At 43.5% G+C, this 14,372-nt stretch overlaps 1 protein-coding gene across 3 annotated transcripts in view; it reads left to right on the plus strand.

Annotated features, from left to right (window-relative positions):
* Positions 1 to 14,372, plus strand: part of Lrch1 (leucine rich repeats and calponin homology domain containing 1) — a 186,530-nt gene that overhangs the window by 142,704 nt on the left and 29,454 nt on the right. The window contains exons 14-17 of one of the 3 annotated variants that reach the window (XM_052190952.1): positions 8,575 to 8,628; positions 9,288 to 9,360; positions 9,553 to 9,609; positions 9,684 to 9,846. In XM_052190952.1, coding sequence (XP_052046912.1) covers positions 8,575 to 8,628; positions 9,288 to 9,360; positions 9,553 to 9,609; positions 9,684 to 9,811 — 312 coding nt within the window. In that variant the 3' untranslated portion in view covers positions 9,812 to 9,846. Of the gene's footprint in view, positions 1 to 8,574; positions 8,629 to 9,287; positions 9,361 to 9,552; positions 9,610 to 9,683; positions 9,847 to 11,392; positions 11,498 to 14,372 lie in introns of those variants that run through there. The other 2 variants (XM_052190953.1, XM_052190951.1) reach the window with 2 other exon arrangements.

Below are 14,372 nucleotides of genomic sequence, written 5' to 3' on the forward strand. Positions count from 1 at the left end.
AAGAGTTTGGGTGAGCCCCTCCCCCCAGACTTGGCGGGGGGGGGGGAGTTCAGGGGAAGTGGTCTGGCGGTCCTTGGGTGTTGGCTCCACTGCTCAGGCAGCTGGGTGGTCACCTGCTTAATTCAGGACCTGGAGGAACAATGAACTGCACCTTCACTCTGAGCGCCCCACCCTAGGTGGAGCAGGATCCTGAATAGCACAGGAATCCCTGCTCAACAAAGTCTGGGAGAGGAAGTTCTCCTTGACCAATGTGGACTTCCTACCAAGTGGCATGACACCCCAATATGGCTCTGTACAAAGGACCTGAAGGATGCCATCAAATGAATTGAGACTGTTTGGGAAGATTAACGAATATATAGGGAGTTGGGAGCCAGGTGCCCATGTAAGCATAGAGACCTGAGTTCAGGTCCTCGGCATTGCAGCCTGTGCCTGTAATTTCAGTGCTTCAAGGTGTTCACGGGGACATCGCTGAGGTTAACTGGTTGGCCAGCTTAGCCAAATTGAAAAGCCCCAGGTACAACTAGAGATTCTGACTCAAAAAACAAAGTGGAGAGCAACGGAGAAAGACTCCAGATGTTTGTTTGACCTCTGGCCTCCATATGGGTGTATAGTATACATAGGTCTGTATAGAAATGCAAAAGAATGTTATAAAGAGAAGCTGGTGGGAATACTTAGGGAGAGAATAAGGATAAGTTAGAATTACATGGAGTGAAATTTAGGGGGCAGCAGAGAAAACCTTCTCGACATAAAACTAGGAATGATCCTAGAGAAAGCTTATCCCAATTGTGGAAAGATGAGTTTGGGGTAGTTAGGAATCACAGCCTGTTTTAGTTATTTTCTATTGCTGTGACAAAACCCCATGATCAGGACTTACAAAATTGTTTAATTCGGGTCTCCAGAGTTTTAGCGTCTGTGACTATCATGACAAGGCCCATGGCAACAGGCAGGCAGGCAGGCAGGCATGGTGATAGAGTAGTACCTGAGAGCTCACATCTTAATACTTAAATAGGATTCGCAAACACACAGACACACACAGACACACACAGACATACACAGACACACGCACACATACACAGGGGCACGTATATGCTACCTGGGAATAACATGGGCTTTTGAAACCTCAAGGCCTGCTTCTACTGATCTGCCTCCTCCAACAAGACCAGATCTCTTATTCCTTGCCAAATAGTTCTACCTCCTGGGAACCAAGCATTTAAATTTATGAACCTGTGAGGGGTGTTCTGATTTGAACCATTGGATTTTACTCATTGGACTCCATAGGCTTATGGTCATATAATATAAAATGCATTTAGTCCAAATTCAAGTCTCCGTAGTCTCAATATAGTTTCAAAATTTCTCTTGAGACTTAAGGCAGTCTCTTAATTGTAACCCTTTTAAAATAAAATAGCAAATTACATAGTTCAAACATACAATGGTACTGACTATAGATTGCTATTCTGAAAGGGAAGAATGGGGTCATAGTGAAGAAAGAAGTGGACCAAAGCAGGGCAAACTCCAACTCACGCAATTCCTTGTCTGGTGTGCTAGAACTTGGATGGCTCTGCCCTTCCAGCTGTAACACACTGTGGCTTAGCTGGTTCCATTTTCTGTATGAAGTGTTCTCTCGCAGACATGCCATGGCTCTGCTGGCCTGTGCATTGTGCTGGGGTCTCCAACACGAGCTGGGCTTCACTTTCATGGCGCCATACATACAGTGGCCCTTTAAGGCTTGCACGTAGAACTCCTCTCCCATATGCCTGACCTCAGTAGCTCTCCTTAGCCATGGAGGAAGATGCCACAACCCCTTGATTCCTTTATCCCTCATGATTCTAAAGCCAGGCCACGTGGCTGATGCTGCCAAAGTCAGCTTTCTTCTTTGGCTGGAGCCTGAGTCCCTCCTTGAATTTACATACACTTTGATTTCTTGCTTTTTTTAGGACCAGGAAATCTCTGAGACATTTTCCAGACTTTGCAGGTTAGCTGGAGAGTCTTGCCCCAAGCACCCTGCTCCCTTTGCTGCATCTGGCATTGAGCATCTCTTTATCTCTTTCAGCACAAGTCTGGGCTCCAGTTTCAAATTTTCCTGGTGCTCCTTTTCTTCTCAAACTATGCATGTTTTATTTCCTTTTGTCCTGCTTGCTATTTTTCACTGTAGAGTTTCACAAGAGTTATTACTAATAACTATACAACAGAATAACTATGAAGCTATCTTCAGATATTCTTGACCAGTGAAATTGGTCCTAAACTTTTCAATTGGTCCTATAAAAGTTATAAAGATATTGTATCCAATTCTTAGGATAAGGGCAAAATGCAGCCACATTCTTTGCCAAAATACTAAGGAATGATTTCTAGGCCTGTTGCTAATACTGCTTTTCTCTGAAACCACCTGTGCTTGGTTTCTATTGTCCCGTTGCTCTCCCTCCACACTACTGTCTTCCAAGCTCCTGCTAGGATAACCCTGTTAAAGCATACTTACAGCGTCCATCTGCTTTCTTAGTTCCAAGTCCCAAAGTTTTCCACGTTCCTCTGAGAAACAGCATGGTCTGGCTTGTCACAGCAATATGCCCTTCCCCGGCACTAACTTCTGGCTACTTTTCTATTGCTGTGAAAAAAACACCATGACCAAAGCAACTTACAAAAGAAAGTTATTTTGCTGCTCATGGTTCTAGAAGGTTAGAGCTCATGACTATCATGGTGGGGAACATGGCAGCAGACAGGCGCGTGTGGTTCTAGAAGGTTAGAGCCCATGACTATCATGGTGGGGAACATGGCTGCAGACAGGCACGTGTGGTTCTAGAAGGTTAGAGCCCATGACTATCCTGGTGGGGAACATGGCAGCAGACAGGCACGTGTGGTTCTAGAAGGTTAGAGCCCATGACTATCCTGGTGGGGAACATGGCAGCAGACAGGCGCGTGTGGTTCTAGAAGGTTAGAGCCCATGACTATCATGGTGGGGAACATGGCAGCAGACAGGCGCGTGTGGTTCTAGAAGGTTAGAGCCCATGACTATCATGGTGGGGAACATGGCTGCAGACAGGCACGTGTGGTTCTAGAAGGTTAGAGCCCATGACTATCATGGTGGGGAACATGGCAGCAGACAGGCACGTGTGGTTCTAGAAGGTTAGAGCCCATGACTATCATGGTGGGGAACATGGCAGCAGACAGGCACGTGTGGTTCTAGAAGGTTAGAGCCCATGACTATCCTGGTGGGGAACATGGCAGCAGACAGGCACGTGTGGTTCTAGAAGGTTAGAGCCCATGACTATCCTGGTGGGGAGCATGGCAGCAGACAGGCACGTGTGGTGCTGGAACAGTAGCTGAAAGCTCACAAGTCAGCTCACAAGCAGGAGACAGAGAAGCTAACTAGTGAGAGTGGAGTGGACTTTTGAAACCACAAAGCCTGCTTCCAGAGACACACCTCTTTAATGAGGCCACACTTCCGAATTCTTCCCAAACAGTTCACTAAGTTGGGATGAAATATTTGAATTTTTGAGTCTATGGGGGCCATTCTCTTCAAACTACCACACAGTCTATTACAGTCTAGTCCATTCCTCTTAGTGAGTGGGTTTAAACTGGCCTATTGAAATACTGAGCATACGTACTGGGTCTGAGTGAACATGTATAATGCAGTTTTACACTCAACATGTCTGTGTAAAAGAAATGAGGAAAATAAGAAACAAAGGGTCCAGGTTTGCAGAGATTGTGATTGCTTTGTTTCGGGCAGGGACTAGTAATTATGTTATGTGGCTGCCCTTACCGAATTGCTAACTCTGTCCAGCTTAATTAAGCTCTCTAAACTTCACTTTTATTTTTGGTAAATTTTAGTCTAATCATAGCTATTGTACAGCTCAAATGAGATGATTCAGAAGAAACCACACAGCGGTGGGCGTGTGAATGCTAAATGTTAGTTTTCTACAATCTTACTGTTAGCAATGTGATCTTCAGATAACGTCACAGTGTCACTTTTGCCCGGGATGGACATGTCAGCACACACACACCAGGGTTGTATATCAGGAGACTTTTAATGCCCTGTAATGGTGTCCTTATGCTTTCTGTTGGAGAATATTTGTTTCTGTGTAGCTTTTTTTATTTTTACATTTTTTCAGCATATATGAGCGTTTTGCTCATATGTATGCTCCAAATACATGTGTACACATGTATGAGGTCAGAAGAGGGTGTTACACGCATCCCCTGGAGTTATACTTGAGTTATAGATAACTGTTGCCATGTGAGTTCTGGGTGTTGAACCCAGGTTCCCTAAAAGGACAAGTGCTCTTAACCACTCCAGTGTCTCCCTGAAGACTCACTTCTTAAAAAAAGGTGTACATTTAGAAATATTTTTAACTTTAAAAGAATATACAAATAAATGACAGGGTCCTATAAAAGTTATAAAAATATTATAATATACTTTCCAGTTATGAGCTGACTATCTTTAGTATGCAAATAGAAGATGTTACAAAACTTGGACGTGTTTTTAGCAGTAATAGAACACCACAATTATAAAGCTTTGCACTTGATCTCATGAGACAAGTCACAGTTAAAACACAGGTGGGCTTGAGAACATAATAAAATCCCCTCAGACCTTGTGTATACAGCATATTTGGAGTGAAAACCAGCTGTTTATATTTAGGCCCTGCTTCCAAGCTCCTACTACGAATTTGCAGATACTTCGAACCCATGTCTTAACCCTTCTAGTCCCTTGCCTTTTGGACAGGGAGGTAGGTTCACCCTGTGTGGATGTTCATCCACGCCGGCTGTGTTATTTAGTCTCTCCATTTTTCTCCACATCCTCCGTTCTTTGAAATAGCTGACAAGTGTAGACATCACTTCTCTTACCGCTCTGCATTTCAGTGTTCTATGGGGTACACATAGGGATCCATCTTTTGTAGATACATTTCAGGATTGCACTTCATTAGTGTCTGCTGATAAGCTCTTGTCACCAGCCCTCCATAGGTCTGTTAATCTAAAACAGTTCTCTGAGTTTTCTTGTCCCTTTGGCATGGACTTCACACTAGCATCACCTGTGCTCTTCAGTGTTTCTGAGGATGGTGATTTGATGACGTTGAAATTGTAGAGAATGCTATTTCTTTTGTGGTATTTTGAAATAGTATTTCTTGTAGCCCAGGCTGCTCTAGAACTCCATGTGCCTCAGAAGATAACCTCAAACTCCTAATCATCCTACTCATACCTTCCAAATTCTGGGATTAGAGGCATGTGCTGCCTTAGCCCCTGCCGGGCCTTTTCTTTTGGAGATAGGGTCTAATGTAGCCCAGGCTGGCCTCAAACTTGCTGTGTAGCAGGTGGCAATCATGAGCTTCATGAGTCCATTCGGCCTCCACCTCTGGAGGGTAGGGATTATAGGTGTGTATGTGGTGCTGGGGATTGAACCCAGGACCTTGAGTGTGCTAGGGTCCTGCTCTACCAACTGAGCCACAGTTTCAGCACCTAGCCCATTCCTTTTTCAGTGGGATATTCTTCCTCTGGTGTTTGTCTGACATTTCCTCTTGATTGAGAGTCTGCATTTTTATTTTGGATATTGCCTTGGTGGTGTCATGTGCTCGCCTTCCCAGGCCCTGGGATTTGGAGGCTTGCTGGGCCCTTCTCTCTCCTGTTGCTTGTAATAGTTAAAACACTCCATTGTTATCTGGCCCCATCTTATCGCTGAATTATGGTTATCTCATTGTTCCCGCATGACCAGGGAGAAGTCTGTGAAGAGATGTTTTAGTTCCCCTGACTATCCTGCTGCTTGACTTCGGGGTGAGGAGGACACAAGATTTCGAGATAAAAATTTGCCCCATTGCATCTCCAGGATGCAGTTCAAACATTGTGTCTGTGTTCAAAAGCACTTATTCCTAATGGGGGGAAAAATGCCTTTCTGGGTGTCAGGTTTCATGCTTCATGGTTTATAGGCTTTATCAACACAGGTGCTTCTTGATTTATAATGGCTTTCTGGTCCCAATAATCTATGGCTGTTAAAAAACGTTAATGTGAATTTAATCACATTAAATCTACCTACCGTAGTGAGCACTGTTGCTTTGCCTAGCATCTACGTTCCGAGCATCTACGATAGCTTGCTGTGAGACAGAATCTTTTAAAATGTTGCCTATTTTATAGTAGTGATCCAAAGTAATTTATCGAATGTTTTACTCAAAGCATTCAGTAAATGGCATGGCAGCATACACCCAGAACAGCAGGAGGCAGAGTTGGGAGGATCAGGGGAGCTCAGTCGCATTGGTTGCCAGACAAGTTTGAGGCAGGCCAGGGCTGTGTGAGACTCTTTTCACACCAGAGTAAAGCAGAACTTTTCCAAGTCAAGCCTTCATGAAATCAGGACTTTGTATTTCCATCTCCTCAATAAGTGTGCTCTGGGGGTTGCTGTGTGTCGCCGAGGAATCCTTGAGGACCACAAAGGTTCTCTTAGCAGTGTATATTCCAGATAACTGTTAGGAAATGTAGGAGTTAACATTGACTGGTTCATGGATGTAGGACATGATGCTCACGGTTGAGACTGGCTGACTCGTTACCATGGCAATGGATAGACTGGCTATTCTATCACACTATATTGCCTCTTTGTATTCAGTTTGTCACCCTCCAAACCTTAGCAAGAGCTGATGGCTTGGAACCTTTCCTTAAAAGCTTGTCTTGGCAGAAGGAGAGACGCCAACATACGTATGAGTTCATGAGCAACGTTTCCAGGAATGTGGAGGGAGTTTGGAAAGGGTAGAAGAGGATGGGTATGTACTAAATATAGACTGAGCCTAGTTCACATTCAGTCTGCATCTAATTTTCATTTGGCATCCTTGCATAAGCTGGGTGCTCGAGCCTGTTAACCTGTAAGCGGTAGCTACACACACTTCAACTTCTTGGTCTTACCAGGCTGAGGCAGGGGCAGCCTGTCTGGTTGGGGGTGGGGTGGTGCATACCTATAATTCTACCATCGAGGCAGGAGGATTCCAGTTTCAAGGTGAGCCTGGACTGCATAGTGAAACCCTGTAGAAAAACAAAACTTACTTGTTTCCAAGACTGCCAGAGCACAAGGAAGGAAGCCAAGCTTCTTGGGGTCAAAGGTTCCTGAACTCATCTCCGTTCTGCTTCCGGAGCCTGTCAGGTTAGAATGTTGTGAGCTTGTCTTCCTTTGCTTGTGTGAATAATCGTGCTTGCATAAGGCATTCTTCCCTCTCAAGATAGCTTTGGGCCCATGACAGGCTTTCAAAAGGAAGGGCCGGACAGCTAGCCTGATGCAAAAAGGAAGTCGTGAGATGAAGGAAAAAGAAATAAGGTGTGGCTTCTCTAGACCCCTGGTCCTGCGCTTGTGGTCTCACTTGTTTGGTTACACGTCTACACGGCCTTCCTCCAGACTGTCAGCTTGTCAGTTTGCCAGTTTGCCACTGTTTGTTTGTTGCCTGCATGTGCAGGGCGGGAGGACGGAGCGCGAGACCTATGAAGCAGCAAAATTGTTGAGTGAATAAAAGACCTTGGAACTGGAAACGTTTCAAGAAGATTATGCTGTGGTCTACCATCCTGCGTCTGTTTGCTGTGTTCTTCCAGAAAGGACAGAGTGTGTAACAAGACGTGAGGACAGCTTAGTTTGTGGCCATGTTGGATATGGACTTACAAGGGGGCAAGGGTGGCCCCAGAGGATTGAGTGCAGTATTTTAGCACAACTGAGAGAGGTGAGGGAAGGGTCATAGAGGGTCTGCCTGCATGTCATGTGACCTGCCTTCAACATACTTCAGAAGACTGGCCCCATGTCATGGGTGTCCACACAGTGAGGATGCCCTTTGGCCGCTTGTACATAAATAATCCTGAGGAGAGGGGCCTGAGAGAACAATGGGGAAAATTGGCAGAGTCCTCAGAGTTAGCCCAGTGCCACCTGTTGGCAGCTCCAAGAAGGTCCTTTAATTGGGTAGGGACATGAATGACATTTGATTCTAAATGTATTTTCCCTTGGGTTCATGTGAACTAGGAGTATTTTTAAATAGCACTTCTCCACACAACGGGCATCTTAGATTTACACGTTTATGGCGTACGAAGGTGTTTATTACCTATCCCCAAACTTTTATTTATTAGAGTGCGTGTATAAGCCATTCTCGGTTTCTTAGCATCTCTCTTAACCAGTGACTGCCAAAGCAAGCTGATAATAAACCAGTCACGTGTAGGAGGTTTTTCAAGGTTACGTGGGGTTCTGGCATGTGTACTTACTGAAAGCTTCTGTATATTTTGGAGCTACTAGTTTGGACCATTTCTAAAGACCCATAATTAACATAGAGACAGGAGCCAGCAGACAGTGTGGTGACCTGGCCAGGTAAGATGCGCTCATAGGTCCTGGGGAAGATCCCTGTTCTGGGGATCTCATGTTAATGTGTGATATTCTTTAGATGTTTTTCAATGAATACAGCTGTGTAGTTTCAGAAAATAGACGTATGACCCTCTTAGCTACTTAACCCATGAATTAATTCAACATTTTTGCTAGTGTGTGCTTCTGGGCCAGGGCTATGGTGGCAATAGAATAGATGTAGTTCTTGTCTCCTCTTTCTCACAATCTAATGTAATGTATGCATTCGTCTCTCCCTCAAGGTGCCAAACGATCTAATGTTACAAAGTAATGGAGGCCAGTATTCTCCAAATGAGGTAAGATTCCTGAAGATTAATGGCCACTAAGGCATTCACTGAAGATCGACTGAAACATCTTCCTCAGAATTGGATAGTCGGACTCTGGGATTAAAGAGTTAATGGAAGGGTCTCTGGGAACTCTATATATCATTAATGATTAATTTTGTGAGAAATGGCTTTTGCGATTTAGGTGTGAGATTTTGTTATAGAAAATGTCAGATAATCACTCAGGTGACAGTTCCTTAGTTGCTACTCGCAACAGCAACAGCACGCAGTTTCTGAGTGAGGAGCTGCATTCTCAGCGTTAGCTGTGCGTCTCCACGTTACAGAGGCTCCGCTAGATCCGCTCTTTGGCACGCCTGCCCATGTGCAGTCAGCAGTGTCGAATGAGAAGCAGATCACCGGCTTTGTGCCATTGCCAAATAAATAATTTTGCAGTGAGCAGGTAAAGACTTCAAGGCAACAACGAAAAGAATAACAGTGGTACAGTTTAATAAGGTGCTGGAAAACCTTCTACTGACTGCCTCTTAGAGTATTTGCAAAATGTTTTTTTTGTAAAAGCCAAGCTGTCATCACAGTGCAACCATAGGGAGTGCAGAGTAGTTTTAAAATAATCGCTAACCATGCAAGTCCATCTGGTTCTTCACTTCCCAATTGTTTCTCTTCTCACCCCACAGATAAGAGAGAACTCCCCTTCAGTGTCTCCCACCCCAAACATCACAGCTCCGTTTGGCCTGAAGCCTCGTTCAGGTATGTTAACCTCAGCTCATTCTTACACTGAGTAACTAAAATGGTTTCTCTTTGGCCTTTCAAACTCATTCGTGAGTAAGATGCGCATTGCCAGTTCTAGTCGGCTGGGGTCCTGGCATCAGATCAGAATAGCTGCAGCTTGGTGAGGTGAGGTCGGGTGATTGCATTAAGCTGTTTGGTCTGTGCTTCCAGGAATGGGCAGCTTGCCTTCTTTTGAATCACAGCAAAGAAAATTGGCAAAGGGAACATGTAAGTAGGGAAGGAATACTCCCTTTGAACTTCTTACCCATGGAAAAATAAAACAGCTCCCCTTTACCCCAAAGGTTCCTGGTGCCCTGGTGAGGTAGAGGGCAGCCTGAAGGCAGAGTCGTCCTCCCCAAGACGACCCCAGTTGCTTTCCAAGTGTGGTAAGGTCGCTGCATTTACTCACACAAGAGGGCGAGCATTTTAAGGCTTGTGGGAATGCTTAGTCGGGGAAGATTCTTAGAGGAAAGCACCTTACTTTTTGACCTACTCTAATTTGTGCTGCTATATTGACAAAGTTAGTGTTAGCAAAGTACAAAGTTACTTTCAGTTTTAAAATGTAAAAGTACATTTCTTCTTATTTCTTCCCACATTTCCAGTTGTGGGTCTATATGCCGTCTTTTAGGGCCTTGTTTCTTTTGCTTTTGTGTTCTTCTCAGTCTTACTATATTTACCACTAATGCTTTTAAATAGGCTCTTATAAGGGAACCCGGCACATACAGGCACACCTGGTAGAGAACACAGGCGATCGTGGGTTTGGGCCAAAGCATTTTGACAACAGTATGAATACACATTACATATTTCTTGCTTGAAATAAACATTGCTGTGGGAAAACCAAAGATGATTTGTTTATAGAGGAGATGGTTTGTTCTTGGAAGACATTGATTGATGGGCCGCACGTGGCCAAGTGTGGAGGTTTCCTGGCCATTAGAATAGAGTAAGAAAAAACCAAACAGTTGGAAAATGACTCTAGTATGATCAGAGTCTCTAGATCTTTCTCATTTTGTTCTTTTCAGTTCTAGAAATTAAACCGGGGCCCTTGCACGTGACAGGGACATGCACTACCACTGAGCTGTATCTCCAGCACTAGATAATGTTACATAGGAAATAAAGGTGTGGATGAAATTGTAGAAAACTCAAATGACTGGCTTCCTAATGTAAGAAAGTTGGCGTATCTAGCCAAATATGAGCTGTGCCTCAGTGTCCATAATCCAAGCTCTGTTCTGGTTTGTACCTTCCCTGTCTCCTGGCTACAGGATCTCTCAGGTCTTTTGGACAGTTCTGCAACATTTAAAAGTATCTCAACTGAAATAAAAATGAGTCTCCAAAGATTAATAGCCTTTTGAGTGTTGGACCTTTGTAAACAGTTACAAAATCGATCCACAGGCTTTTAATGCATTTATAAAGCCCAGCCTAAGCTTGCCGAGTCAAAGATACCTTGAACCTAGAGTGTATACCATTCAGGTTCTGTGGAGAGATGAAAAGAGAGTAGTTACTGTCTCAGTTCTTAAAAAACATTAAAATACACAATTCCTCTGTAGTCACTTTGTTTCTAAATGACAGAGGCATGCATACATTTTGAGCTTTGTCAAACGTGACCAGGAGTTCTGGGTGAACTGTGCAATTGTATCAGCTGATCAATTTCTTAGAAGGGGTTTGTGAAGGGTTTCTGGTGGGCCTTTCTGCTGCCTGAACGATGATGCTCTTTCCTTCTGCTGCCATGACCCATCAGCACGCTAGGCTGCAGGCTCGCAGGACTGTTAAGATTAAGGGTATTAACTGCATGCAGAGTGTGAGCGGCGAGTACTAATACTCCGTTTTTATCGTTCTTTTCCTTCCATTCGCCATCTCCCATTCCCCCCCTACACCGTACATTTGAATTTAAACCCCATGTAATGAAATCCACTTCATTTCCATACGAACCTCTCGCCACGTGTGGAATGCTGCGGCCCCCTGGGTTTCCCCTGGTCCTTGTGCAACTGTCCGCCTGGCTCTCGCTCCCCTGCAGACCCAGCCCTCATTCTCCCTCCTATCTCCTTCAACAAACTTACACAGGCACAAACATGGGACAGCTCTAGCTACAGCGTTCCATCTGAAGGAGACAGTGACAATGGTAGGTGCTTTGTTGTCTCTTCTTTGATGTCTGTGTAGTGAGCCCGTGACTGTCCTCTGTGTACCTGGAGACAGGATGTATGGACCTGCATGCTCCATACTCAGGAAGCCTCTGAGGCAACGTCTAGACAAGTGCTTGCGACCTGTTGCCTAGCAACTAATGACATGACAGTGGATTTACCCTGAGGATGCTGCTGACTCTGGGGGAGGAGTTTTCCAAGACTCTCTTCTCTACCTAGTTTGCTTGAGGTTTGAATGGTTTGTCTGCTCGGCTATAAAGATTGCAACTCTCACATTTGGGTTATCTCCTCTAGTTTCTGACCCCATAGCCAATGCTTTCCGAGTTTGACTTTTATAATGTGGGGGTGGGGGTGCACTCCTGTAATCTCAGTGCTGGGGAGTCTGAGGCAGTAGGATAGTGAGTTTGCCACCTGAGGCAATGTTTTGGAGCCTTGCCTTAAAAAAAAAAAAAGGTTAATCTTATACTACATACATTTATCAGATGGGGCTATTAAGGCAATTTAAAATTACCATGGCTAATTCTAGAGTTTTTACACTGAAAATAATGTTAACATTGAGAAAATTCTAAAAATGATAAAAAATTACTCTTCCTTTTTTTTTTCAAAGTTTATACATTATTGACTTATACTTTTTTGTTGTGAATGCACTTACACCAAAAAAAGGATACTGAGTTAGTCTGAAAATATTATCTATAAGTGTTTAAAAATTGAGACCACCCAGTGAGTCTTAATAAGGATATTTTAATTTTACATCATTAATTATCTCAAGTAGTTCAAGATAAAAATAAAATCATACAACATATATTCTAAATCTGGCCTGGTTTAATGCTGGTTCAGATTATAAACGTTTTACTTCAAAATACAAAGTGATAGAAGAATTACTAAATGAAACCGAGAAATGACGTGTGAGACACAGCCACCCGTAAGCTGTTAACGTAAGTTGTACCCTGAATTGTTAGCTATGCACGCTATCTATGATGCTTGGAATGTATAGTTAGAATACTTGTCATGATCTCTGGTTAAGATTCAGCTAAAGTTTCCATTTATTAAAGAATAATGTATATTCTGGTAGACTGAATCTACAAGAAATATCAGTATTTTATAGTTCTATAAAACAGTGGTTCTCAACCTACGAAAGCGGTGACCCTTTAATACAGTTCATCATGTTTTGATGATGCCCCAGCCACTAAATTATTTTTATTGCTACTTTATAACTGTAATCTTGTTTTGAATCATAATGTAAATCTCTGTGTTTTCTGCCAGTATTAAGGGACTCATGTGGAAGGGATGTTCAACCCTCAAAGGGACCACAACCAACTCCTGCTCTAAAATTTTTTCACTGAAAATAGTCATAATTTTTTAAAAAAGCAATCATGACACAAAATCCCCTCCTCATGTCATCCTACTTTAATTTCTGGATGCTGACAGAGGAGGAGGGTTAGAGAGACTTTCTTGCTAAGCTGTTTTTTGGATTAAAACCAGAAGCCCAAGTTAAGTGTTTCCGTTTTCTGAACTCATGGCTACTGTGGGTATAATGTTCTTTACTGGAAATAAGGCTAGTATGAAAGATTCATGTGTGAGTTACTTCCTTAGGAGTAATATCTGAAACCAGAGGACCATGTTTTTTTTTTTTTTAAATCTGGGAAATATCTAAAGATTTTAAACAGCAGAATTTCTGCTGGTATGTGGCCATGAGACGGAAATCGGGTAGGCGGTCTGCATTGCAGGTCTTAACTGTCTCCTGTCAGACAAATCATCGTTCCTTGTACAGGTGAGGACTTGATGTACCAGGTGCTGGGCCAGGTCTTTTTTAAAATTCTGAGATGTCCACAGCCAGTAATCATTATGAAAATTTAAAAACAAAATAACCTTGCATTTATTACATTACCTTGTAATAACAAATGGGAGGCTTTCACACATTGTCCCACAGCAGTAATCAAAGGATTGTTTGCAGTGTTCCTCTGGATCGGGCAACCATGTCAGGTGGTTTTCATTCTTATCTTTATTTGCAACTTGTCCAAAGTGTCAGGTACCTTTTCAGTCCCTGTGCATGAGACTTTGCCTTGTGACTGCTGTGTTTTCTAACTCACTGGAAGAAGCTGCGGTGTAGGTCCCCGAGAAGAAAACCTGAGGAACATAGCCCACTGTGTTGTTCTTAATTCTTCCATAGAGACAGACGGTTCTGCCCTGCTGGCCTTCTTGGCATGTCCAGAAATGCTTATCTCCACAGTTGTTTTGTTTCTTCATTATCTGATAATGTAGCTGTCCAGCCTTGCGAACGAGATGGCTTAGACAACCATAACGTTTAATTATTGACCCGGTCAAACTTGAAGTATTCATCCCACTGTTCATCATCTCTCTTTAGACACAAAAAGTTCTCATTTAAATCCCTTCCAACGGTTTGTACCGTTTACATTTTAAATTCACCGTTGTCTTTGTAACATGGTCTTCAAAGAGATAGATAGAAAGAAAAAGAAAGAAAGAAAGAAAGAAAAGGAAGGAAGGAAGAGAAAGAAAGGAAGGAAGAAAGAAAGAAAGAAAAGGAAGGAAGGAAGGAAGGAAGGTAGATAGATAATGGCAGACACGGGGTGACCTTGAACATTTGGAGACCCACAGTTTCTGGAATCAGTCTTCTGAGAGAGAAGGACACCATGGTGTGGAAGTCCCTCTGGTGCGGCCTGCCCCACCACAGCCTGGGGTGCCTTCACCTCCTGAGGACCCATCCTCTTCTCCTGCCCTAACTTTTGTGCCTTTGTTTGTGGCTTCGTCTTCCCCTTTCTCACCTACTTGGAAGTAAAAATAACCCATCCTGGCCTCTCTTGAGGTGTTTCCACCTTTTCATTCGTGGTGAATTGC

Source organism: Apodemus sylvaticus, chromosome 8, assembly GCF_947179515.1.
Source record: "Apodemus sylvaticus chromosome 8, mApoSyl1.1, whole genome shotgun sequence".
Classification (NCBI taxonomy): domain Eukaryota; kingdom Metazoa; phylum Chordata; class Mammalia; order Rodentia; family Muridae; genus Apodemus; species Apodemus sylvaticus.